We start from the raw sequence: 27,828 nt of genomic DNA, 5'->3' as shown, positions 1-27,828 counted from the left end.
GCCTTAACAGAGGCCTGAATACAGAAGCACCACTCTCTCTCTCTCTCTCTCTCTCTCTCTCTCTTTCTCAGGGAATAAGGCACTTTTGTATACCCAGCTAGGAAAAGCGCACTTAAACACACCTGCTTTCGGGCCCTGCATGAGATCCCTGGAACCTTGGTTGGCTTTTCTCTGAGCCATTCACAAACCAGTTCATCCCTGGGCAGGTCTCTAGTGTGGATAAAGCAGCAACTTTGCTGCAGCCTCTCCGTGTCCTTTCAACTTTTCTTTGCGCTCCCTCAACTCCCTGCGGGCCCGGTGGCGCCGAGCGGCCGACGTCCGACTCCGGGGCCCTCCCGGCTCAGCAGCCCGGCCGAGGGGCGGGGCCGAGCGGGCGGCCAGGAAATGCCCAGGAGTGTGTGTCACCTGCCCCCGGACGACTTGCTTCCCAGGAGCACCGCCTTCTCGGCCTGGGCCCCCGGGAGGACTGTCCGGCTCACCTGTCTCCCAGGCGCGGCCCCGGGAGCTCCTGACACGGCCCGGGGAGCGCTCGCCCTCCAACTCCACGGCCATGAGCAAGTTGGGCAAGTTCTTTAAAGGGGGAGGCTCCTCTAAGAGCCGAGCGGCTCCCAACCCCCAGGAGGCCCTGGCCCGCCTGCGGGAGACTGAGGAGATGTTGGGCAAGAAACAAGAGTACCTGGAAAGCCGAATCCAGAGGGAAGTCGCCCTGGCCAAGAAGCACGGCACGCAGAACAAGCGAGGTAGGCTCGGGTCGGGCCCGCGGCGCGAGCTCTCGCCCCTACCTCCTGCCCTTCCCCTGGGGAGGGCCCGCACTCCGGGCCCGCAGGCGGCCAGGTGTCTCCTACAGCCTTCCAGGGAACTGCTACTGATCCCCGGGGCGCTGGCTGGGACCTACTGAGCAAGACACTCCCCCTAGGTGGCCAAGTGCGAGGGGGCTTCCAAGCATCTCAGTTATCAAGATGGACAGTATTTTTAAGCATTATTTAAAAGACTCAAAACTAAAGCAAAAAACAAAACATGCTGAACAAAATATAAAATTTTTAAATAAAGAAAAAATTTGGTATTACTGAGTTTTTTCTCTTGCCATCCGTTCTCCTATTGTTCTGTGCAGCACTTCTTTATTTAAATATCTTTTTTAAAATGTGATATTTTGTTCATCTATTTTTGTATTAATTTTGAGTTTTGAAAAATAGTGCATTAAAGTATTGTTTATCTCAATTGCTGAGTTTTCTGGCACTCCCATAAATTTTGTTCCTGGCTCACCTCTCCTTAGTCCAGCCTTTCTGACTCTAACACTGAACATCAAGTTTTCTGCTCGATGTTTTTATTTTAAGTGATACATTTTAACATGCATTGAAATCTTTAGTGAAACGTATTCCAGAATATTCTGGCTTACCTTTCTCCTCAACTGTTGAAAACTTTGGTTGAATGATGTGCAGTTGTGGCCTTAATAAAAAAGGTGGAGAAATTAAATATTAAATTTTCTATCAGTGACTTTTGGCACACACAAGGAACTTTGAGTCAATAATGATTCTCGGTGCTCCTGTTGCACCTTGTCCTTTGTTCTTGGCCAGAATTGATTAGTTTCTTCAGTATAAAGCTCTCTCTATAGGAATATATCTAAACAGCACCTGTGACACATGTAAAAACCCCAAGAGAAGTTGAAGTGATTTGCTCTTGTAACACTAGGTCAATGGCAGACCCAGAATAGAAGTGGTAATACAGGATTCTGTTTACCTCCAAAGCCCAAATATTTGCATCTTCAAGTTAGTCGTCTTTAGTCGTCATGAAACCTTGGGAAAATTTAGCTCACTCTAAATGATGTGCCATAGTTTAATGCAAGAAAGGAACAATATCTTAAGGAGTTGACCTCGAAAACCTTCCCATAAAAGTGTGCCACATACATTTATGCCTACTTATTGCTGACAATAAAAAGGTCGTTTCGTTCTCTCTGCTACTGCATAAAACTTTTGTCCGGAGCCTGTTTTACAGCTAACTACTAGTTTCTATTTTTATTTTCTGTCTGAAAATACTTTGGCAAGATATCACATGGCAATTTCTGAAGAGAGACCGTGTCATTATGGCTTACTAACGTCATTGCCATCCTGGTTTTTGTCCCTTCCCCTTCTGTTTGATGTGCACTCTGACATTTTCTTAGAGTCTTTTGTAGTTTTTTCTACAGAGGTTTTACTCAGTAAATATTGGTTTAGAAACTCTGAAACAATGAACATCAGCTAGGAAGTGATCAATTTTGATATAAGAACAATTAATGACAAGGGGAGGGGGTGAGCAGAGAGAGGAAGAAGGAGGGAGGAGTGGGGAAGGGATTAGCAGAGAGAGGGAAAGAGGGAGGGGGTGAGGGCTTGGTGTGTGCCACCTGTTTTGGGGGCAAGACATGATTGTACGAGGGATTTTACCTAACAAATGCAATCAGTGAAACTTGGTTTCTTGTACTCTCAATGAATCCCCAACCATAAATTAAGAAAAAAAAATAAAGCTGGCAGCCATTTTGAGATTGAACAAATCATTCAAAAAAAAAAATGTAGATTTGCTTTCAAAGACAAATGTGTAAAGTAATATGGGTTTTGTTGATTGTTTTCATAAATGTTCTATAATTGGCAATGCATTGAAGTGTGTCAGAAGTCAACTTTATAAATAAGACAAAAAATGTAAAGATAATGTTAGTTAAGACCACCAATCCAGCTTCCTTAAATCAGGAAAGCTACCAAGTGCAAATAACCAATTGGTGTTAACACTTGGTCATGAACACTTTGTCCTTGGAAGCTTCCCTGGTATTATCTCAGACCTGGTTCTCTATAGTGGCCCTGGGAGTAAGACCAGGCTAGTAGCATGTGGTCACCTATAATCTGAACTACAAAAGGCATTGGAAATGCTTTCAATATCAGCATCTTCCTAATAAACCAGGTAACTTCTTCTATGAGGTCTTTTTTTTATAACATCACTATAGATGATTATAGGGATTTTGTCTAAATATAATATCTCCATCCAATTTTTATGCATTTGATAGAAAGTAACTTGGTGTTGTAGTTAAGAAACTGGGCTTCAAAGCACACAGCTCTGGTTTGGTTCCCAGCCCCGCCCTGCCACTTAGCAGCTCTGTGACCTTAGATCAGTGGCTTAACCTATATAATTCTCAGTTTTCTAATCTGTATGATAGCATTGATAATGCAGATCCTTGGAGTTGTGAGGATGAATGACATAATTGTGTAAAGCATTTGATAAAGTGCTCTATAAATATCGTATATAATAATGGCGTTTATATTGTATATAATAATGGCATTTCTTAGAAGCTACAGTTGGTTGACTTATTGGCCCAAATTTTGTCTTTTAGAATAACATTAAATAAATATACTCCATCTGTCCCATGAAGCTCTTTCACATATTTGGGGACAGGACAGCAATTAATTGTACAAATCTCCTGTTCCTCAACCTCACCTTTTTCATCTCCCTGGTGATGACTTACTGTGCTGAGGTTTGCTCACCTGGGTTGGGTCGCGGGTGAGGCTAGTGAGACACACGTGTGACCCTGAGAGTCAGTGTTCCCGTACATTTAGTGCCCCACGTGCCTTATTTCCAGGAACTCAAGTCTGGGTTGTGTTGCTTTCTTTATTTGGGGCTGAACACCAACTCCCAATATGTTATTATGTGAAAATGGGTGGATCTAGTCTGGGGTTGTCAACAGGCCTCAAGCTATGAGGAGCTTGGACTTGGAGAGATGAAAGGTTGATACAGAGTGAAGGCAAATTTGGCCCAAACCTCTACCTGCTATCATTACACATGATTCCAGAAAATCGGGTGCAGATTCCCTTATACCTCTTCATTTGGAATCTGTGTGGTGAAAAGAGGCTTCAAGGCAGGGAGTCCTCCAAGGGAGGGCCACAGCCCAGGCTGTATACTGGCAAGGATGAATTTGCTTTCAGACTCATGACATAGACCTTGGTCTTCTTTGTGCACAATCCCACTGGGCTAAGGTCCAGTAGGAGGAACCTCCTCAGGTTCTTGATTTCCTTTTTATTATACTTGTCACAGAGCTTATTTTACAGCCCTCAAACACTGGGGACTAGAAGGACATCCGTGTAAGAAGGACCACAACAGAGTCAACTAGTTATGCCAAGCTGGTGAGGGCAAAAGCAAGGCATAGGTAAGATGAGACGGCCATAGACGGCAGGACCCTGATGGAAGTTCCCCTGGGAGAGATAACTGATCTGGTGACCTCCTTTCTTAAAAGAGTTTCTCAAAATGTGGTCTTTAAATCACTTGCACCAACTTTCTTTCTGGACGCTTATTAGAATCTACACTCATAAGTCCCCACTGAAGATTCTTATTTAGTAGGTTGAGTGGAGGTTCCAGAAATTTGAATAAGTAACTCAATGATTCTGAGCCCCAGTACACTTTGAGAACCTACGATGTATTATTCAATGAGGTTTTGAATTGGATGGGATTACTCTCTGCTGTTTTCCTCCCACACCCATTCCTGTTGCTTCTGCTCTCCTCCTTCATCACTCAGATACCTAGATGTGAAATCTCTACCCACCTTCCCCTGTGTGACCCCTGCAGAAGCATGTGGGGAGCTTCCTGCAGGTCCTCAGTAGCCACCTGCCTTAGGTCTCTTTAGGAAAGTTCGTACAGTTCATACAGTACTGTAACTCACACTCGTTAGGAGGGGACTCAGACTTCTCCAAATTCAATCTAGAACTAGGTATCCTAACACATAGTTGCCTTTGATGATTTATTTATTTTGTACCATACTCAGTATTCTGAGCCTGGAGGAAAAAAAAATTATCCCTGGAGCATTAACAACCAATACCTAGGCCAGGTCCTAACTTTCCTACCCTTCATTCCTCTCTTCAAGAAAAAAATAAATCAATGGAAATGTGATTCTTTCTTCAACCTCCACCTCATTTTCCCTCTTTCCTCTTAGAAACTTCTTTTGGGCTTTTACCCTCCCTACGAGGGAACCTAAAACATCTGCCCTGTTCACTTAAGCTGTTGTTTTAAATTTTCTCCTTTTCCCACCATCTCTTGCCCTCCTCTGATCCATGACGAGGATCCTCTATGGACTCAGCACCCTCACTGACTCACTTAGGTACTGACCAGCACAAAGTGTCCTGGGTTTGTCATCTCTTTTTGTTCTCTTAATTCAATTTCAGTTTGCATATGCTTTTCCAGATGACCTTCCCACTTGCTTTTCTCCCATTGTATTTGGAAAGAGTTAAAACTCCCAGCAAGATTGACTCACCCCCTTATTGAGATCAATATGTTGAGTTGCATTTAGTATTTTACATTCATTACTCTTAAACGTCACCTTAAGTTGTCTTAGAATAAATATTTTTAATTTCCATTTTTTTTAATATGAGCTATTTCTCTTTTAGTTGAATTAGCCACAGATTTGATCCATAGTCTTTATTGTTGTAAATGTCTTTGTTAAATTATTTAATAAGATGGAACCAAGGACTGAACTGTGGCATGCCACTAGAGACTTCATTCCGGGATGGCTCCCACATGATGACAACAATGTTTCATCTGAGATTCAGCTAAGGAATGACCAGCACTCAAAGAGTTCAGTTATTCATCTAGTCATAAATACACTTGATCCGCATTCCTAACCCATATTATATCTCCGACTTTTCCTCCTTTCTTCAACAAGGCCACAGTATGCCCTGTGGAAAACCAAAATCCCAAAACCTAACTATATTCACATACTTGGGCTTTCCAAATGCTGATTTTGGTAGTGTGTTAACTTCATCATTTTCACTGGAGAGCTTTTAAAGATGTCACACCAGGTGATCCTATTTCAAGAGACCTGAGATAAGGTTCTGAATCTTGAGTTCTCAAAGCTTTCTGGATGATTTTCATGTGTGTGATATTAGGCCAGTGGGTAGTCAGTCTCTGGCTGTTCTTTGAGTCAGCATCTAGTGATCCAAAGAAGCCTGTGACACTAGTTTGGTGTTTTTTATCTCTGTGAACTCATGTTGACTTCTAGTAATTATCATCTTCTTTTCGAATTCCTCAGAAACTAGAGCGTAGATAGAACATTCTGTTCTAGGATCATTCTTTTCAAGCATGTGTGACACAGATTTTGACAGTTTTCTGATGTGTTGTAGCTACTTCTAGAAGAGCAGTTGGTATTATATATTATGTTACATAACATCACATCTAGTTTGTTTTTTGCCTTATGCATGGGAGCAGTATTATAAATATTGTAGCATTTCTTCTTTTTCACTTAAATTCCACAAGGGTGGGAGACACCACGTTTTGGGAAATATTTATAGTAAGCATAGAATGTAATTTCCTGGATTTATATTAATTTTCAGTTTATTAGATCAAGCAGAATAAGGTAAAAAAATTATTGCTAACACTATGATCATGCCAAAGTCATAGGATTGATATAGTTTCAAGAAAATATGATGGGAGTGTACTGTGAGCTTACCCACAGATGTGCAGAGTGTTCATAGTGTATTTCACAGTATGTATTTCAGATGACTTTCAAGATAACAGAAAACAAAAATATGTAAAACTTTAGCCAGTGAAACGTAAGGCAAGGGATCTAATACTCTTTTCTGTTTCAGTTTATTGGGCTTTACTAGCTTTGGAATGGGCACAAATGACTTATTTTGTTATTTATTTTTTGTACTATGGTTAAGTACATGTGACTCTATGTGTACTTAAATATAATGATAATATTGAGAATATTTTTTAAAGCATATTCCTACATCTACTGCTATATTAAACTTAACTTGTTCAGTACTTTTCATGTATCTGGTGGTTTTAGTTTTTATGACTTTTTCCCCCCTTTTATTTATTCATTATTATTATTATTCTTTTATTGTTTGGGATTCATTGAGAATTAGGTTACACTGATGTGGTTGTTATGTAAAGTCCCTCTTGTAATTGTGTCCCACCACCAAAAGGTGTGCCATACAACATGACCCCTCATCCCATCCTCCCTTCCTGCTCCCTAATTCCCCAACACCACCCCTTGTATTAGCTCACCTACTGCCTTCATCTTAGAATTGAGTACACTGGATTCTTGCTTCTCCATTCTTGTGATGCTTTACTAAGAAGAATGTGTTCCACCTCCATCCAGGTTAATACAAAAAATGCAAAGTCTCCATCCTTTTTAATGGCTGAATAGTATTCCATGATATACATATACCACACCTTGCTAATCCATTCCTGGATTGGTGGGCATTTAAGTTGTTTCCACATTTTGGCAATTGTAAATTGAGCTGCAACAATATATTGCAAATGTCTTTATGATAAAATGATTTTTTTTCTTCTGGGTAGATGCCTACTAATGGGGTTGCAGGATCAAATGGGAGGTCTAATTTGAGTTCTTTGAGGGTTCCCCATACTTCCTTCCAAAAAGGTTGTATTAGTTTGCAATCCTGCCAGCAGTGTAAAACTGTTCCCTTCTCTCCACATCCATGCCAGAATCTGTAGCTTTGAGACTTTGTGATAACTATTCTCACTTGGGGGTAGGTGACATCTCAGGATGGTTCCGATTTGCATTTCTCTGGTGATCAGGGACAATGAGAATTTTTTCAAATGTTTGTTAGCCATTTGTCTGTCTTCGTCAGAGAAAGTTCTGTTCATATCTCTTGCCCAATGGTCAATAGATTGTTGGATCTTTTTTTGTTGATTACTTTGAGTTCTCTGTAGACTCTAGTTATCAACTCTTTGTGAGATTGATACCCTGAAAATATCTTTTCCCATTCTGAAGGTTGACTTTTTGCTTTACTTCTTGTGTCCTTAGCTGTGCAGCAGCTTTTCAGCCTAATTAATCCAATTCATTAATGTTTGTGTTGCAATGGCCACTGAAGTCTTTGTGATAAAACCTTTCTCCAGTCTAACATCATCAGGAGCTTTCCCCACACTTTCTTCTAAGACGTTTTGAGTCAATTTTTGTAAGGGGTGAAAGGCATGGGTTAAGTTTCAGTCTTTTACATGGGGATATCCAGTTTTCCCAGCACCATTTCTTGAGTAGGGATTCTTTTCCCCACTGTATGCTTTTGTTTGATTTATCAAAAATCAGATGGGAAGTAGAGATGGGTTTCACCTCTTGGTTTTCTATTATGGTCCATATGTCTGTGTCCCTATTTTTGTACCATTACCATGCTGTTTTGATTGTTGTTGACTTTTAATATAGATTGAAGTCTGGTAGGGTGTTGCCTCAGACTTTGTTTTTATTACTAAGAATAGCCTTAGCAATAGAGGTTTTTTTCTGGTTCCATACAAAACAAATACTATTTTGTCTAGTTCTTCAAAATATGATGTTGGTATTTTAATGTACATTGCATTGTGTAGAATAGACATTTTGACAATGTTGATTGTTCCCAGCCAAGAGCATGGTATGTTCTTCCATTTGTTAATGTCTTCTACACTTTCTTTTCTTAGGGTTTCATAATTCTCTTTGAAAAGATCTTTCACCCCCTTTTTAGGTGTATTCCTAAGTATTTCATTTTCTTTGACGCTACTGTGAAGGGAACGGTGTCCTTGATTTGCTTCCCAACTTGGCTGTTATTGGCATACATGAAAGCTACTGATTTGTGGACATTGATTTTTTACCCTGAGACATTATCATGTCCCTTGGCTAAGCATCTGCTTCCCCAGGAAAGTGTGTGTCACTTGGATCTCTCTAGACGTGGCTGCCCACTTATCAGGTATCCCAGAACCAGCCTTGTTCTAGGACCTTGAAGGCCCAGCCTGCAAGGCAACTCTCCCACAATGGCTGCACTTGGCCTGGGCTGAACAATGAACGCTCTGTTCTGCCACAGAGGCTCAGTTCCAGCCTTGGGGTGCTGTTCAAAGTCACTTTCTCACTTGCCCACGTTCTCCCAAGGTAACTCAACCAAGTGCCCAAGTCCCAAACAAAACAAAACAAAAAAACCGCTGCTGTAGTTGCTGCCGCTGCAGTCACCAGCGTCTGACCAATCACAAACACTTGCCGCTTCCCCACTGTTTTCATCTTCCTTTTGGGGTCCTGAAGTCTCCCAGTGTTTCTGGGTACAGCCCACAAGCCAGAGGTGCCCAGAGTTTTCTCTCCCCAATCTCACTGTGTCCTGTTGCAAAGAAGCTGTCTTTAGTCCACCATCTTGCTCCGCCACCTGAAATACACTTTTTTTTTTTTTTAAAGTAAAATCAATGAACAATCCCCTTCTTTTTCTGTCACTTGATAAAAATTCTAACAAAGACAAAATTGGCTTAAAAGTTTTCAGATAGAGAAAAAACAAACAAACAAAGCCAGAGTCTGGATTAAATATAAAGCATAGAGTAAGTCATTTCCTGAATAATTAACTTATTTTTTAAATTTTTGTGACAGTCTCACTTTGTTGCCCTCAGTAAAGTGATGTGGTGTCATAGCTCACAGCAACCTCAAACTCTTGGACGCAAGTGATTCTCTTGCCTTAGCCTCCCAAGTAGCTGGGACTACAGGCACCAGCCATAAGGCCTGGCTATTTTTAGAGATGGGATTTCACTCAGGCTCAGATTGGTCTCCAACTTAGGATCTCAGGCAGTCCACCTGCCTCGGCCTCCCAGAGTGCTAGGATTACAGGCATGAGCCACTGCCCCTGTCCCTGAATAATTAATTAACTTTCTTGTGCCAGAGATTTTGATTCTTTACTTTAAACAACTGGCATTAATGGAGGATTGCTTCTTGGAAATAGGACCCTGTCCAAAGCTTCCAAGCAGTAAGAGCTTAAAAGCAGTAAGAGCTCCTTCAGCCACTGCCAAGCCCTTTTTCTAGGTATTGTTAACTTGTGAGTATTCCTAATGAGAGGATGGGATATAGCTAGAAACTCTTGCTTTCATTGTTCTGTGCAGCTGACACGATCTCTTCCTAAATCTAGAACTCTAGTGACTTAAAATGCCCATGCTATAATCCCTACCCATAAAATGAAACACACCCAATAAGCAAGCAAATAAGAATAGTGATTTTTAAATTACAGGAAAAGAAAAGTAGGTTATTCTCTATTAAAGTTGGGAATCCTTGCATCAAATGTTTAATTTTTTTATTTAAAAATTAAAGTTTAATGTCAACTCTTTAGCTTAAATGCCATAAAATTTGCATGTTTATATTTGGCTTAAATGCAAATTTAGAGGAATGAAATTATGCAACCAAATCTTTGACAAGCACTTTGGACATTTTATTTTCTATTTAAATATGAATTCCTAGTGAGTCTTTTTGGCTCTTTCGGTTAGTTTTATATGCTACATAGTGTGTCCTATTTGCTGGGTGTGTCTTATTTGCTGTAGCAGTAACGTTCAATAGGTCTTGTTCAGTGAACAGTGCTATTTACATTACCATTTCTTTCTGTATACAGTAGAACCTCCATAGTTGAGCACCTCCCTGCATTGACCACTTCCGTAAGTTGACCTAATTTTCATAGACCAACATGCACCATATGTATGTATCAGTACAGCCAGCTTAGTTCTTTATGTTGACCACTTTTATATGTTGACCAAATTGTTACAGTCCCTTGGGTAGTCAACTTACAGAGGTCCTACTATATTTAGTATATATAAAGTGAAAGTGAATACAACCTTGAAGTTTGAACAAAGACATTATCTTAACTCAAAACTTCTACTCTATTAACTGTAGCAGAAAACAATGATTATGGTAAGCTAATTTGTACGTATTTTGAACATCACTTACATAAAAGCCCGTGTTTTATCATTTTATGAGCAGTTTGAAAACTTTCATGTATGAAAATTGACCTGATCTGGTGATGTTATAGTTGAAAAAAATTAAAGGATATTTGAAAAATTAAAGAAATCATCAATTTCAAGGTAAATCTGTTCTTGAAGAATCTCAAACACTAATAGTTACCTTAAGGAGATGTATAGTTTTCAAGAATTTTTGACTATAGGGTCTCAAAGGAATAGTCATAGAATCATAAATAGGGAAAACTTGGAAAGGGCGACGGGGATATAGTTTATTGGTTCTCAAATTTCAGGTGGTAGATCATCTACAAGCCACAGGCACAGTATTATGGAATACTGTCCCATCTTGCAAACAAGGAATACTTAGTATGTATGTATAATAAATTACATCTTTAGTTATACATGTCTGCCCTGTAAAATTAAGCATAATTAGCTGTTACTGAGCTTTTCTGTTAATATTTGCTGGTTTCATATTCATACAGTTTTTCCTATATTCTGGGTGATGACAGGCCCATAAAGGTTACCAATTAGTGAGGTTATGAATAATATTAGTAGCAAATAAAAAACTCATTCATTCAATTAATTCTATATCCTGCCTGGTGTCAAACAATTAATTGGGTTTTTTTTCTTTTTACCGAGAGTATCAAGTAGATTTTAATGAATGTATTGGTATGTTGGTCCAATAACAGGTTAATTCCACTTGCTTGGCAATTGACCTCTGAAACAATTATAAGAAAAGAGAATTTCAGTGGGTATGTAAAATAAGTCTTTGATATAAGCATTTTTTTTTTTCCTTTTTTGACAACTTAACGCTGATGGCACTTTTAGATCCTGACCTTGCCTTCTCAGATTTACGTCGTCTAATATTCTCTTGCACAATATCCTAGCACTAAGAACTGCCTCATTTTCAAAAACAACCTCAAGCTCTGTAGAACGAGGAGAGGAGCAGCATTTCTGCTGGAAAATAATTTCCTTTGTTCATTTGCTCTCTCTGGAGAAGGGAGAGGGCACTGCTCAGCCAGCCTATGTCTTTTCTCTTTTACATTTTATAATATTAATCAGTCACCATTTTTTAAACACAAAATATAGTCCAAAGTTACTGGCTTACAGACATATTGTACGTTTAAACATCCTTTCCTCAGAATATCTCTTATTTACTTTCTCCAAAATCTCATTCCTTTTTATTATTTTCTCTGGCATTCTTTTTGCCATTATGTCATCCTATATATCACTGCTGGGTTCTAGTCTTCTTTTACCTGTCTTGTTAATTCTGTGTATGACATTTAATACTGCGGAGATCTCTGAAAATATGGAGGTTACATATAAGATCCAGCTGGTGTGGCAAGCTGGTATGATTTGCTCTCTTTTTAAGGTTTGCAGTTCCTACTTTCCAATATATTTCAGCCAGAAACTTTGCATCAATATGAGATTTGCAGAAGGGAGAGGGGCAGGGAATGGCAGCAGCCCTTTGTGTACGATCCTTCATCATTCATGTTCTTGATTGATCAGTATGTTGATCAATATGTGTAGATAGTCACCCAGCCTTTATCTAACTAACTTGTGTCATCTGTAAAGCTTTCCCTTACTTCCCAGAGTCAGCTTATACGTACCTCTGTGTACCCAATGTACCTTGAATATGTCTCTCATTATTCTCTGTATCTTCTCTGCTACTTGAGGTAAAGAATGTAACTTACACATTAGTAACCCTGGGCACAGTGCCTCTGACATAGTAGGTGCTCAATAAATGCTGGCCAAATAATAAGTAGGTAACCAAATGCTTATCTTATTTCTTTACCCCTCTAGTCACTCTTACCCTACCAGGCATGTGGTAGATCTTCAGTACATAGCTGTTAAATGACTGAAGAGAATGTATAAAACATATTTGTAGGCTGAACATGGTGGCTCACGCCTGTAATCCTAACACTTTGCAATGCCAAGGTGGGCAGATCCCTTGAGCTCAGGAGTTTGAGACCAGCCTCAGCAAGAGCATGACCCTGTCTCTACTAAAAATAGAAAAAAATAGCCAGGAGTTGTGGTAGGCACCTATAGTCCCAGTTACTCAGGAGGCTGAGGGAGGAGCATTGCTTGAGCCCAGGAGTTTCAGGTTGCTATGAGCTAAGCCTGACACCATGGCATTCTATCCTGGGCAACAGAGTGGAACTCTGTCTCAATAATAATAATGATAATATAATTAAAAGTCAAGAAATCCAGTGAGATTCTTAATGGAATACCCTGTCCAAATGAGTGTCTAATATTTGTCTAACATTTCCCCAGTTGTTTCCAATCTAATCCATGATGTTAAACAGAACTCCTTTGTTTTTATTTCACTTATGAAATGCTTTTGATGACATTTATTAAGATTGTGCTTCTTGAGAATGAAAACAATGTGCTATAAATAGGTGGCATTGTGTAATTAATGATGTGATTTGTATATGAGTAAGAGCAGGGCTTACATTAAAGTTCCCCAAATAAAACACGATCATGAAACTTCCCAGTTAAAAGCAAAAGATGACATAAGCAATTATGTATGACATATGTCTCTTAAACACTCTCATAACTGGGCTTCCTCTTTGGAACCCCATCTTTTAGCCCTTCTCTAGAGATTGTCCATTCCAAGGTAGAGAAGAGCTATCATTATGCAGTTTCATATTTCACAAACAAGTTTGGCTATGGTGGTTTTTAAAAGTTTCTTCCTGTTTGGACAATAATGGATTAACAATGTACACATTTAGATGCCCAGAATGAGTAAAGAACAACAGATTAACTTTTCAAAGCAAAGCGCCCTATACATTACATGAGCAATGAAACTGCACCTCCATTCTGCTATTTTAAGTTATTTGGGATAGCCTCCCTCCTTTGGGAGCAGAGCTGTGGAGGGCTAGTTTAATTTTGGTTCAATTTGGGGTAATTCTTACATTTCAATCCCAGTCCCCAGTGGGCAGCAGTAAGGACTGATGTGTCCTGTTAGCAGGAATATATAAATTGTTCTGCAGCTCCATTGCTGAAGGAACCTCACTGTTATGCTAGGAGACAAAAGCCCTGGCTGTTTCTTCACCACAAAGGAATATAGTAGCTTCTTTTGTTTTAGAAAGAATGTTGTCCAGGTCTCACCAGCTGCTTAAAAGCGCATTCAGGAGTTTGGAAGATTAAATTGCACCTCTTACAGAGATTATATTTCACGACGCTAAAAATGTCCTTCTTTGCCAAGTCAAGACCAATGCTTCATTTGCAGCATTTGTTACATGCCTTCAAAAAAATACAGTTGTTTCTTTCTCAAGTTGTTTACAATGAAACAAAGTTAAGGCCTGCCCAAATCATGATGTACTTGTGGCATTCTCATTTCATGTTAAGAAACAGCTTTGGAGAGACTCAAGTACACTTGCTGGCTATTTGGAACAGAAGCTTCTTGTCTTAATGTTTGGGAGAAGTTTAATGGGCCAAGGAGAAGTGACAGTAAATGTCAGGTGTCCTGGGCCAGATCCAGCCAGGCACAGTCGTTGGCTTCACTTTATACAGAGTCTGTAGAAAAATGTCAGTCAGCATTTAAAAATGAGGGGATTTTGCATGCAAATTCAGATTTCTTGCTGTTTTTGAATGTGTAGTAGGTTGGGACTACAGGTCTTCGTGGCAGCCATGGACTGAATTCAAGCAGCCAAGCAGTGTTGCTTCTATTAGATCAGATATGTGATCCCAGGTCACAGGAGTTCTCACTTCTTCCTTTGATAACCCGATTTTGAGGCCAGTGCCCACTGGCTTTTATTCTCACTTTTGCATTATTTTCTATTTTTATAGTAGAGAACTATTTCTCTCTTTCTCTGTTTCAAGAAAACAAAGAAGGCCTCTTCCCTGACCCCCTTTCTGCTTCACTTACTGTCAATACCTGCCTGGGTCCCTTTGAGTTTGGGAGTCTGATGTAGGCCAATCTGTATTTTGTGGTAAGGGAATTATAGTGTAAGTGGAGGCTCCAACTCAAGGTGTATTTTTAAATTTCTCTCATATATATATATGTTTATTGTTGGGGATTCATTGAGGGTACAAGAAACCAAGTTACACTGATTGCATTTGTTAGGTAAAGTCCCTCTTACAATTGTGTCTTGCCCCCATCTCTCAAATATTTTGAAAAACAGGAAACATATGTTAATGTAGGGATTTAAGATTATGTTCAAACCAGAACTTATTATTTTTAATAACTAGCATTTGCAAGGTTAGGTGATATAACATGTAATTCCCACCACAGGTTCTGAACAGCCTACAAAGAAATTGATAATGATGATGATGATGACCCTTAGTATTTAGTAGTCACTTACTATGTTCCAGGCCCTAGGCTAAACCCTTTATGTATGGTACTTTATTTAATTCTCAACAGCCCTGGTGAGTTACACCCCCCATTTTCCAGTCAGCAATTTATGTAAAGCCACGTAGCTGTGGATAGCGAGGGTCCAGATGTGTAATTAGGCAACCCCAGGGCACAGTGTTCTATTGTTGTCTTCTGTGCATTCTTGTTATTGTACAAGTGAGGGAACGTAACTTCAGATGAGTTCAGGTCATACATGAAGGTTATCATACACAGTTATTTAATGTAGAGGTAGGATTACAGGGTAGGTCTAAAGATTCCAAAGCTTCATCCTTTATACTGAATTGCATTTTTTAATTTTTAGAAAGTAAACTAAAATTAATTTTTACGTGGAAACATGACATTTTTTAATGCAGAACTTAAAAAAATTCCAAAAACAAAAAAAAAGAAGAGAAAGAAAACCACTTTAAATCAATGGATATCTTCAGGTTCTAAATAAGCATAGAGACAAACAGACTGACAAGATAGGAAGGAGACACAGTCCGAACTCTCCACTGCGGGGTATGTTGGGTACAGTTTAGCAGGTTCTTAGGATTCTCTGCTTAGTAATATTGTTTGCTGTAATTATTGAAATGTGGAGATGTTTTGTAAGATTACATTCCTGTTATGATGAGTTGTAGTGAAAACAATTTGGGTAATTTGCAGCTCCATGGTCTCAGATATTAGAACTATAGTCTCATTAATTAAGAATGTTGTATAAGTTGCTGTGATTTAGCTGCTACCTCCCTACCATTCAGCGGGACTATGTGAGTTGTGTTCCAGAAATTATCACTAATTCTTGCCATCACTCAGACTGACATGATCCCCATTTTTGGAACAGCAAACTAATGTTTAAAGAAGGGAAACGACTTGCCCAAGAACACATAGCAATTAAGTAATGGAAGACAGATTCGCCCTCTGAAAGGCCACACTCTTTCCATTATCCTATGTGGACCTTACAGTATGTACACAAAATTATCAAATTTATTCATTTAATATTAATTCATCTCATCTTCTTCTGTAAAATGTTCAATAATATTACTTACCCTTGAAGTTTTTGTGAGAGTTAAAAGACATGAATCACATAATGCACACAAAGCGCTTATCTTAATAAATATTAGTTTTTGCTATGCATCTTTTTTGGCCATGTGCCAGGGACTAGACCAGGTAGTAGATAAACAGGTAAATAGGATGCTCTGTTTTTCCTCCAGGGGCTTATAATTAACCATAGAAGAGGTGTGGTAGAGTAATTTTTATAAATAATTGCAATATATTGTAATAAATTCAGCAGTAGGTATAGATCCACAGGGCCATTCTCTCTGTGTGGTCGAGAAAACCCTGACCCCCTTCAAGGTGGTAAGCCTCTCTTAAAGGTAGTATTGTAAAAAGGACTTCAATCCATTTCACGTAAAAGAATTGTTTTAGTTCTTTCCTAAAGGGTAGGTTAAACAAAATCTGCTCTGCAAATAAAGTATAAATGCTGGTGAACAAGAACTTGGATGGTAATGTTGCACCTGGATTGGGAAATAGAGCAGAGCCTGCGGTATCCCTGGTGCTCCACGGTGGGCAGGAAGGGGTGGAGAAGGAAAGTCACCACTCACAGAGGAAATAAAAATGTTCCACACCCACTGGAAAGCCTTTCTTTGGCAATAATAGGAATCCTCAGCTTGTGTTGTTGCTGCCTATCCCAAGCTAGCCTGCTGGTATACCCCACCCAGTTCTCACACAGAGCAGTGGGAAGCCTTCCCTTTTAGGGGAGATGCCTCATAAGGAAGTGCTCTCTCATGAGGACAAGACGCACAGCCACTTATATTAACTTTTCTAGTCTTTCATTTACTTGAACCCATAATAGAAGATTAGAAGAATTTTGAGGAAGAGCAAGTGTCTGAAAGAGAAAGATCAAGATATGCAAAGCAAACAACAGAACCCAAGAGACTATAGATTATGTCAGAAATGAAAGAGGTTAAAAATAAAACTTATGTTGGTGTCTTCAGAGAGATGCAAGAGGTGATCGCATCTGTAGAACAAGAATAGGCCACCATAAAAATGAGAAACTAGGGGATAAGAGACAGTTTTTAGAAACTAAAAACATTATTTTTTAAAAAAAAATGTGGAAAAGATAGAATTAATATAGCTGGAAATTAAATTAGTGATCTGGAAATAAAGTCAAGGAATTCTCCTAGGACATAGATCAAAAAGACAGAGATAAATTAATGGATTAGAGAGAGGATAGAGCCAAAGAATAGAATGTTTTAGGAATTTCAAAAGAGAAAAGACAGAATGTTTTGAAGATATGTGCATGTAATGGTATGTACAATTAAATTCAAATAAATAGGGATTTCAGAAGGGAGTTGAAGGAAATAATGGAAGAGAAAGAAATAATGAAAGAAATAACTGAATACAATTTTCCCAAGCTGAAAGAAGACCTAATTCTTAACAACAAAAGTACTCAAGAAATACTTAGTTAGAAAAAGCAAAAAAAAAAAAAAAAAAATGCTTAGACTTATATTGGTGAAATTTCATAATTCCAAGATTAAAAAGAAAATCTTAAACATTTTCAGAGAGGAAACAAGAAAACAGATTATGTACAAAAAGATGAAAATAATTGTATTACCAAACTTTTGAAATGTTGGTTACTCAAAGACAGTGGAATAATGGCCTAAGATTTTTAAAATATATTGAACCTGTAAAAGTCCAAACCACTACTCAAGTTTGAAACAAAATAAAGACAATTTCAGACCGACTAGAATTCAGACAGTTATGTCTATTCACCTTTCCTAAAAATGAAAAAATACTATAGGATTCATTTTAGTAAAATAAAAAAGCAATCCAACAAAGAGGGCGATCTGGCATATGCAAAGCAACAGTAAGAGAATAAGTTGGTAAACAGCATAGCTTAGTGTGATGACTTGAAATCTGTGTCTACGAAACTTAATCATTAAAACAAAAAAATTTCTCCTCCAAAATTCAAAGTGTAACAGCAACAACAAAAAAAACCCTGGTAATCATCTGGAACCAGTAAAAAGTGCAGATTATTTCACTCAGACATTGCAGAGGTGGGAAGGGAATCTTTGGGAACAGTAAATTATAGATCCTGATTAATTTTCAACATGGTTAAAAAACTCATTTATTTGTATGTGTATGTTTTAAATACAAGGGTGCCCATTAGGAGATTAAACTTAGTGTATGTAATGGTCCAATAATTAAAGGGAAAGCGTGGACAAAGAAAATTTGATCAATCTACATAAAGACAAGAAAGCAGAATGAGAACAAAAAGTGTAGCAAATAGCAAACAAAAGAGATGACAGTAAAAGGACTATATTAGGGAGCATATCAGTTATCACAGTAAATAAGATTGAGTGAAAACCTCACATTAAATAATTGAGATCATCTAAATGGGTTAAAAACAATCACACAAGCTAAACAAACAAGTGTGTGCTGTTTGTAATAGGGATACCAAATAAAAGCAATTGAAAATAATTTTGACATAGATATCCATGTAAAAATTATTACATGGAAATTATAACAAAAAGAAAACTAAATATTAACTTAATATGAATGGAGTATGAAGCAGAAAGGATCAAATTGTACAGAGAATATTTTATACTGATTATCAATAACATCCACCAAAAATGTATAATAGCTATGAGTTTGTGTACACTAAAGTTAAGAGCATTGGAATAAAAAAAAAAGTTGGAATTACAAGAAGAAATAGATTAAAACAGAGTTAGAAGAGAGACTTCTTTTAGAAATCTTGATTGAGAGAACTTACTTGCCTCACTCTGAACTCATGTAAGTTTCTTTTACCAATTTCATTTAATTCTCACTTACCCTTATTTTAACATTTTTTTCTGCAGCTCTTTACCTGAATTTTCCCTAAATGCTTTAACAAAATAGACATTTTATGACCTTTGCTTGGGTGCTTTCCAAGATGCCACAGTCAAAAGGACTGTATTAGTTTTGTGGTTTCAGAGTAAGCAAGTGGGGTTATCTTGATAAAGTGTTAATGGGAGAATTATCTGTATATCATTACTCTGAAGGGGATGCTCTTTTCTCTCATGAGTACATCGTCTAGTCCTTGAGTGTGACTCTGGCCATTGTTGATTTCATGGACATTCATGGTTCCATGTATCCTTAATGACCATCTCATAATCATTGTACACCAAGACACGCAGCTCAGCATTTCTAAGTTCCAGCTGCCAGTAGCTGTTTACCTTTAAGCAAGTCACTTAACTTCTCTGCATCTCAGAGAACTTGCCTTTAAGAAAATGGGTCTTTGGCTCAGGGTCCATAGCTCAGTAGTTACAGCGCTGGCCACATACACTGGGGCTGGTGGGTTCAAACCTGGCCCGGGCCTGCTAAACAACAATGACAACAACAACAAAAATAGCTGAGCATTGTGACAGGCACCTGTAGTCCCAGTTACTTGGGAGGCTGAGGCAAGAAAATCGCCTAAGCCCAACAGTTTGAGGTTGCTGTGAGCTGTGAGCCTCAGCACTCTTCTGAGGGTAACATAATGAGACTCTGTCTCAAAAAAAAAAAAAAAAGGCAAAGAAAAGAAAAAGAAAAAGAATTGAAAGAATTGGGTCTAGAATTAACAGTCTTTGAGGTCCTTCTCTAAAAGGACCTCTATTGTTGCTATAAACTGGATGCCACATGTATTGCAAAATTGGCTTTTGTGTTGCATGATTTTTACTTATGCTTTTATCTTTTTTCCCTAAAATCTGGTATTGATAGAAACATTTCTGGAATATTAAAACTTCACGTTCCATCCTCTTACACTTGTCAGAGCTTTAGAAGAAAAGAATAACAAAATGTTTGAGTGAGGTGTAATTGGTGTAGGTGATCGAGAGGACAGATAGAACCTTTAGTTCCTCGGGTTTATACTCCCTGTCTTTTGCTATTGGCAATTGTAAGTCCATGGTTGATGCTGAGCAGAATGTCTCTTGGGTGACCGTCTCGGTTCTTGTTTCTTATAAATGTGGCTTCTTCCTCATTTAGCTGCCTTACAGGCACTGAAGAGAAAGAAAAGGTTTGAGAAGCAACTCACTCAGATTGATGGCACACTTTCCACCATTGAGTTCCAGAGAGAAGCCCTAGAAAACTCACACACCAACACCGAGGTGCTAAAGAACATGGGCTTTGCAGCAAAGGCGATGAGAGCAGCTCATGAAAACATGTAAGTGACCTGGGTCTCCCTCTGAGTTATAAGCTCTCTCAGTGTTGGGAAGAGCCTTTGGAACTATCTGATGATTGTGGCAAAAATGGGCTTACTCTTTCAAGTTCTTTGATATTGAATGAATGTTCTCTCAGAGAAAGATTAGAAACATTCTAAAAATAAGACCATTTATAAAGGAAGATGTACTTTTACTGCTTCCCGGCTCCTTCACAATTGCCAAAACTCTATCTGTAAATAACTTAATTCTGTAATTTTAAAAAGACTTTGGTGTCAACATCTGCAACCATGAAATAGTAGTTGTCAAATATGGAACCTGGTTAGAATCACTTAGAGAGTTAATAAAGAGACTGCAGATTCCCAGATGCCTTGAACTAGGCTGGGCTTTAGGAGGTTTTTTTTGTTTGTTGGTGACTGAGTTCTCCATGATTCGGATGCTAACCAATGTTTGAGAACCACTGACATAGAATAATACTTATTAACATTTGTTTGGGGTCACATATTCAGGATTATAATCCGAGTGCTACTGCAGACTATTCCTTGAGCAAATTACTTTCCTCTCCCTGATTCTCTGTCTTTATATGTAAATAAGGAAGTAGCTCAAGAAAGTAAATACTCACATATTTATTTATGCTAAATATGTTAAGTAAAAAAGATACCTCCTATAGGTACTGTGAGATTCAGTGAGATACTAGATACATTTGGCATAGTTCCTGGCACACAGAAAATACTCAATAATTGATATTAGTGGTAGCAGAGCTGGTGGCAATTTGTTTTACATTCACATTGAGAAATGAATGGCTGGGGCTTACTCTTTCTTGATACTGGACATAATAGTGGGACCTGGGCCAAGGAAGCAAGAGGTAATGAGTGCCTAAGGGGTATAGATGCATTTCCATAGGATGGGAAAATATAGAAAAGGTAGAGGCTGGGTTAGCAAGCCAACCTTTCTAACATTTTCTAGTTTTGATAATTCATTAACAATCAGCCACCACTTTGACAGCTTCAGAGAGATCAGTAGATGTATTATCAGAGTGGAAATCCTCTCCTGTTACTATAAACTGGGTACCAAATGGATTGCAAACTCTCCAAGTAGCTTAGTAGCATCATACCTATGTGTTTCTTTTGAGAAAAATTCACTCCCAGGACTAAACTTTAGCCATTCTTTTCTCATATTCCTTTTTATAAATGCATTCATTGAATGTGGCCATTATAAAAGTTTTGAGATACACAAATAACAAGAAATATAAAACCCATGCGATTCACAAACAAATGAAGCCCTCCCAGCAACACCAATAATCTGAGGAAGTTGAAACTTGCACAGGTGAATCAGAAAGGACACGGCTGGTTGTGTTTCTTGCAAGTGAAATTATGGACCATAGCACAACCTGTCTCAAAACTTTTGTAGTGACCTACATATATTTGTTATAAATGGAATAATAAAGATTAGAGATAAAGGGTAATAGGAGGGTGGTGAAAGTATTCTTTTCAATTACTACTTGAAAATATATCAAAAATACTCACCTTTTACAGTATACACAGTCAGAGAAACTCAGAAAAGATTAATCCCACTGGGAATCAAACTTTTAGTATATAGGTTACTCATAATGAGAGACATCGTTGCTTCTCTTATATGTGATTAGACTGGCCTAGTTTAGAGCTGGGGAATGATTCAGAGACAGGGTACTACAGAGGTAGTTCAGAACCTGGCAACTAGATGCTGACAGCGTGGCCAGGTGATTGGGGACTGGGGGAGCTCAGGTGCTGGAAACTGTCCTGAAGCGGCCGTCCATTCCAGCTTCAGGCTGCCTGGGTTCCTTTACTACACTTGCTCTTTCTTCTTGGGGTTTCATAGGCTCAATCCCGCTCTCTTTAATAATCTCCCAGGGTAGGGCGGTGCCTGCAGCTCAAGGAGTAGGGCGCTGGCCCCATATACCAGGGGTGGCGGGTTCAAGCCCAGCCCCAGCCAAAACTGCAAATAATAATCATCTCCCAGGGTATCACCACTATGGGAAAGCCTTTCAGGAGTCAGGATCCCAGAGCTACTAGGTATTATGGAAAATAGATCTCTCATCTCAGAGTTTAGCTTTTCCATAGGGCTGGGGTCAAATGGTGGATGAGAGCTGCATAGAGTCATGGTGGTCCGTGGTGGTCCTGGGCTCCCTTTCCTGCAGAGCTGATGCACAGCAGCATACATTTAAATGTTCCATGTATCATACCAGACAAAACTTCAAAATAGGTCTGCAAATGTTGATAGCATTGGGGTGCTGGACCCAGAAGCAAGAGCTAAACACTCATGTGGGTTAAGACTGTCTTTTATTACCAAGATTCAGACTCCCAGGAAGACAGGGAGATTATCCCAAAGCCTGCCTTACTTTGAGAGAACTTCACAGTTTTTATGCCCTCCCCCCAAGTTGCTATCTTTAGCTAAACATCATTCCACCCTCTACTCTCCAGCTGCCGGACTCTTTGTCACATTTATAATCTGTATGTGTCCCATCTGCTGTTTTTTCTTTAGTTCAGGGTCTCGGTGGTCTTCATGGGGACCAGGGAAGCACTGGTTGACATTACTGTTTGATAACTACTTATACCATTAAGTGACTATTACAGCTAAAGGGGGGCGAGTGAGTTGAGGCTGTTTCTCCTCTTCAATTTGATTCCTAGTGAGTTTGAAATGTAATAGTGATTTAATTTTAAAATATACGTGCATCCAGAGGATTATGTTTTTTGAAGTGCAAATTATTTTTAAAGTTGAGAAATATTCTCATCAGGAATTTTTATTCTCCTACTAAAAAAGCTAAGGATTTATGTTAAATTGATTTATTTTTCATATGGGATTATAGCTAAATTCCATAATTGTAAGTTAAAATTCTATAGTACTTTAAACCAAATATTATTTCTCAGGGATCTGAACAAAATAGATGACCTGATGCAAGAGATCACAGAGCAACAGGATATCGCCCAAGAAATCTCAGAAGCATTTTCTCAACGGGTTGGACTTGGTGATGACTTTGATGAGGTAGGTAGGGATATAAAAAATGCAGGGTTGTGAGTGCTCTCAAGGGTGGGTGCCTTTCATATTGTAGGTAGTTTTCTTTACTTAAAGAATAAGTGATATTTGTTAGATACTTCTTTTAAGGAGAAAAATGAAGTACTTACTAGCTCTGATTGGCAAACAACCTCCTAATTATGTTTTCAGCTATTAAGAGAAAAACAGCTTCTGATTTATGTAAAGATTGTGACTTTTTAATGGTTGAAGCCTGAGTAGCCTCACTAAGAGGAATTAAGTGTCCACACATCTGGGCAAAACAAAGCAAGCTCTGTCACTCTGCAAGGCACACACCTATCATTCTTTGCAGCTGTTAAATTAGAGGTTAGGCTGCCTCTGTCTATTACACAGGCTCTGCACCAAAATAAAAATGGAGTGCATTGTTAGCACACACATTCCATTTAGATTAATCAGTCTAATAATACAGACTATAATTACAATGGTGGTGTCCGCACTTGACTTTCAACTCAAAGCTCATACATGCACTACTTGAACATATCTAGAAACAGTCTGAATCTTAGACTGGCATGGCAAAGGATCCAACTTCCTGCATTTAGGTGATGTTAAAATTGCTAAATCTAACAAGGAAGATATGGTTTCTTGAAATTCTAAAAAGTGAGATTGGGATATTAACACTCTTTAAAAATGGTATATACCAGGGGCCTGTACAATATGGCTTGCAGGCCAAATCCTTTCCGTGGCCTGTTTTTGTTTAGCCTGTGAGCCAAAGATGCTTTTCGCAATGTGGAAGTGTTGTAGAGAACAAGAACAAGGAAGAATCTGTGACAGAGGAAGACAGGTGACCTGCAAAGCCTGCAATATTACTCTTTGGCCCTTTGCAGGAAAAGTTTGCCAAGCCTTAGCATATACTAACAAGCATCTAAGGAGTGCATTGTGGTGTGGTGGAAAAGGCTCTGGGCTTATGCAGAAATACGGGTTCTGCCATTTTCTGTAAATCTCTTTCTTCTTCTGACTCTTAGTTTTCCAGTCTATAAAATAAAGATTATTGCATCACTGGATTATTTCTAAAACATATTACATTCTAAATTTTTTTTTTATTGAATGGTAACTATGTACATTAATGTACTTCTGGGGTACAGTGTGGGGTTTTCACATGCAATCCGAAATACTTCCATCAAACTGGTCAACACAGCCTTCATGTCATTTTCTCAGTTATTGTTTTAAAATGTTCACATTCTACTCTTAGAAAGATTCACTTGTACCCCTATTAAAATTTTTTTTTTAATGATCAAATAAGTGTTTAGTACCTAAAGGCTGAAAATGATGGTGGGGATGATTACTGTCCAAAGAAAACATCAATATCTTTCTGGTGCTATGGATACGTATCAAGCATTATTGGCAATTCTGGCTTGTTCAGCCATTACTGTATTTGTTCCTGATTGTTTTGTGAGCAGAAATAGGACATTGGACTACTCATTCCAATGCCATTTAATTCTTGTAGCCTATGGAGAGGCATAAAGCACAAACCTTCACTGACCATGCTGTTTCTAAGGCCCCGTGCTGTATGCCTTCATGTCTTATTTCCTTTGCATGAGGTAGATTTAACAGAGGTCAGTCTTTCAGCTGTATGTCTGATACTCACTGCCTCCATCAAATGTTGTGGTTGTCTTATCTTAAATATCTCCTCTCTTGCCCCATAGTGTTATTATTCTCACCTTAATATAGGATGATTATTTGTTTATGTTCCTTTCTTCTACATTTGAGCATAAGCTCCTTGGATGGAGGAAGTGTTGATTCAACTTTGCATCCTCAGCAAAACCCATCCAGGACTCAGCTCTCACTAAATTGGTTGAATGATGGTGATAAATAATAGTGTAGAAATAAATGAAAAATCTACTTGGTTGAATATAGGGGTATCCCAGGTTATTTCTAATAGTGACGACCTCAGATTTCCCTTGATCATAAATTTAGTTTTATTCTCAACCTCTCTCTCAGAGGGGCTGGACTCCACCTGAGAGCGTATGGAACCAGTGAGATCAGAACTATCTCAGGTCATCTCAGACCTGGCATAAGTTCACTTCCACCCTGAAAGTCTCAAACAAATTTTGCCTCTCTAAGGTTTTGGGGAGAGAGAGTAGTCTAAGATTAAACTAGACTGCCTTGGATTATTTCTAAAAGAAAAAAGTATGGTATACCCATCTTGAAATGAAGTTTTCTTAACCTAAATGCATGACTTACGTTGGCTTTGGCGATTTGATAAAAGAATATTAGTATCTTTGATTCTTTTTACTTCCTCTGCATTATGGTTTTGTTATACCTGTTGTTTTATTTTCAAAAGCCTTAGCCCAAAGAAAAATATTTATTTTCTCCAATTAAAGTTTCATAGATTCTAAATAGAAGAAAAGAAAAAGAACACATTGGGAAAATGACAGGCAAGGTATAAATTTCCCAGAAACTGTTGGAGAGGTTATATATTCAGCTAGCACAAATTCCTTGAATGGCTGTTTACTGAACTATTATAAGATTAACTATAACAAATTTTCACAACCCCAAATATTCATTTTTTTAATCATTGCTCAGTGTTGCAAAAAAGTCTTAGTTACAAAATAAACATTCCATTTCACTGGGTTCTCACATATCACTTGGGTGGCAGATGTTCTTGTTATTGTGTTTGAGGAAACCCACGTTGTGAAACGCTAACTCCATAATTCTTTCTTTCTCTTATGTTCAGGATGAGTTGATGGCAGAACTTGAAGAATTGGAACAGGAGGAATTAAATAAGAAGATGACAAATATTCGGCTTCCAAATGTGCCTTCTTCATCTCTCCCAGCACAGCCGGAGAGGAGGCCAAGCAGGCCCTCTCCTGCACACCGATCCCGAGCAGGTGTGTTACCCAACTCAACTACCCATGATTGGATAGTTGCCTAAAAGAATAGCCAGACCCATCCCCTTTTTTTTTTTTTTTTGAGACAGTCTCACCTTGTAACCCTCCATAGAGTGCTATAGCATCATAGCTCACAGCAACCTTGAACTCTTGGACTTAAGAGATTCTCTTGCCTCAGCCTCCAAGTAGCTGGGACTATAGGTGCCCACCACAATGCCCGGCTATTTTAGAGAAGAGGTCTCACTCTGACTCAGGCTGGTCTCTAGCCCATGAGCTCAGGCAATCCACATGCCTCGGCCTCCCAAGTTGTGGGATTACAGATGTGAGCCATCGCACCTGGCCTCCCTTTTAGCACAGATTTTTGATTTCATAAATAAACACATTTTTTATTTGTAAACTCATACCTGTTTTCTATGCTGAAAGTGTGAATGCCACCAGCGACTAATTTTTATACTTTTTATGTTCCAGCATCTTCCAGGAGGGCAGAAGAAGAGGATGATGATTTCAAACAATTGGCAGCTTGGGCTACTTAAACTAAAATGGAGTTTTTTGGCACCTAAATTAATGAGTTATACATAAGACATAAAAAATGTTTTTTTGCCAAGTTCAGGAGTTAATGAAGACTCTGTTTTATATTTATATTTGATGAATAATTGTTTCTTAAGCCTCATAAGTAAAAGTTAAAAAAGGAGTTGTGGGTAGACATAGAATGTTGGAAAGGGCTTTTTTGCAGTGTCTCAGAGAATCCCTCCTTACTGCTGGGGCCGCGACATGTCGGTGTACCTTGTTCACTGCTATATTTCTAGTCTTGGTACATAGTTGATGATCTCTATATACATGTTGAAAGAAAACGGAATTCTAGTGGCATATAAGACATAGAACAGTTTTTTTGTTTGGTTGTTTTTGTTTTTTTTTTTGAGACAGTCTCAACTTGTTGCCCTGGGTAGAGCACCATGACATCATATCTCTCAGCAACCTCCAACTCGGCCTTGAGCGATCCTCTTGCCTCAGTTTTTCTATTTTTAGTAGAGATGGGGGGGTCTCACTTTTTTGCTCAGGCTGGTCTCAAACTCGTGACCTCAAGTAATCCACCCGCCTTGGCCTCCCAGAGTGCTAGGATTACAGGTGTGAGCCACCACGCCCAGCCCCACAGAACAGTTTTTTAAGAGCTATTTCAGAGTGATATACGTAGGATAGCTGGGGAAAATAACATTCTTTCCTCTGTGAATACAAGTTTGCTGTGTGTATGCAAGCAGCCCATGGTAAATGTAAATACACTGGGCTTCTTTTAGGAGAGACTTCTTGTCTGAGTCTATGCATAAATAGTTTCACTTGAGTTTTGCAGTTTAAAACCTTAAAGGAGCTTTAATTGACATTTATTATACCAATTAAGCTTGGAATGGGGCAATGGATGCATTTACTAAAATGTCTGAAAGAATTAACAGCTTACACTGCTGAGTGGGAATCTCCTGAGTGTCATTTAGCCACTTAGGGAACTGCATTAACAGTCCCAGGCCATTATGATGCTGTTATGGCTTCAGCGTACTGAATGTGTGAGTGTTCTTTCTTTTCTGTTTTGTGCTCTCCTGTACATTTATTTACACTTTACAGCATATTCCTTGTAAATACATAAAAATATTGGCAATTAAAAGTATATCTTGAATAAAATTTTGGCCATAATTGTTTGTAAATGAAAATAAATTCTAAAATTACACGTTGCCCATAATGTACCACAGAC

The 27,828-nt window shown here is 38.7% G+C and overlaps 1 protein-coding gene across 1 annotated transcript; it reads left to right on the top strand.

Annotated features, from left to right (window-relative positions):
- Positions 1 to 367: 367 nt before the first annotated feature.
- On the top strand, positions 368 to 26,981 carry CHMP4C (charged multivesicular body protein 4C). The gene is made up of 5 exons (XM_003782518.2): positions 368 to 740; positions 20,021 to 20,198; positions 23,100 to 23,214; positions 25,937 to 26,090; positions 26,559 to 26,981. Exons 1-5 carry the CDS (start codon positions 551 to 553, stop codon positions 26,621 to 26,623), a joined length of 702 nt encoding a protein of 233 aa, XP_003782566.1. The 5' UTR covers positions 368 to 550; the 3' UTR covers positions 26,624 to 26,981.
- The last annotated feature ends 847 nt before the right edge of the window (positions 26,982 to 27,828 follow it).

The sequence above is a fragment of the Otolemur garnettii genome, unplaced genomic scaffold (assembly GCF_000181295.1).
Source record: "Otolemur garnettii isolate 467f Iridium unplaced genomic scaffold, OtoGar3 scaffold00004, whole genome shotgun sequence".
Lineage (NCBI taxonomy): Eukaryota > Metazoa > Chordata > Mammalia > Primates > Galagidae > Otolemur > Otolemur garnettii.
Note: the sequence above shows the minus strand (reverse complement) of the source record. Positions and strands in the feature narration are given on the sequence as shown.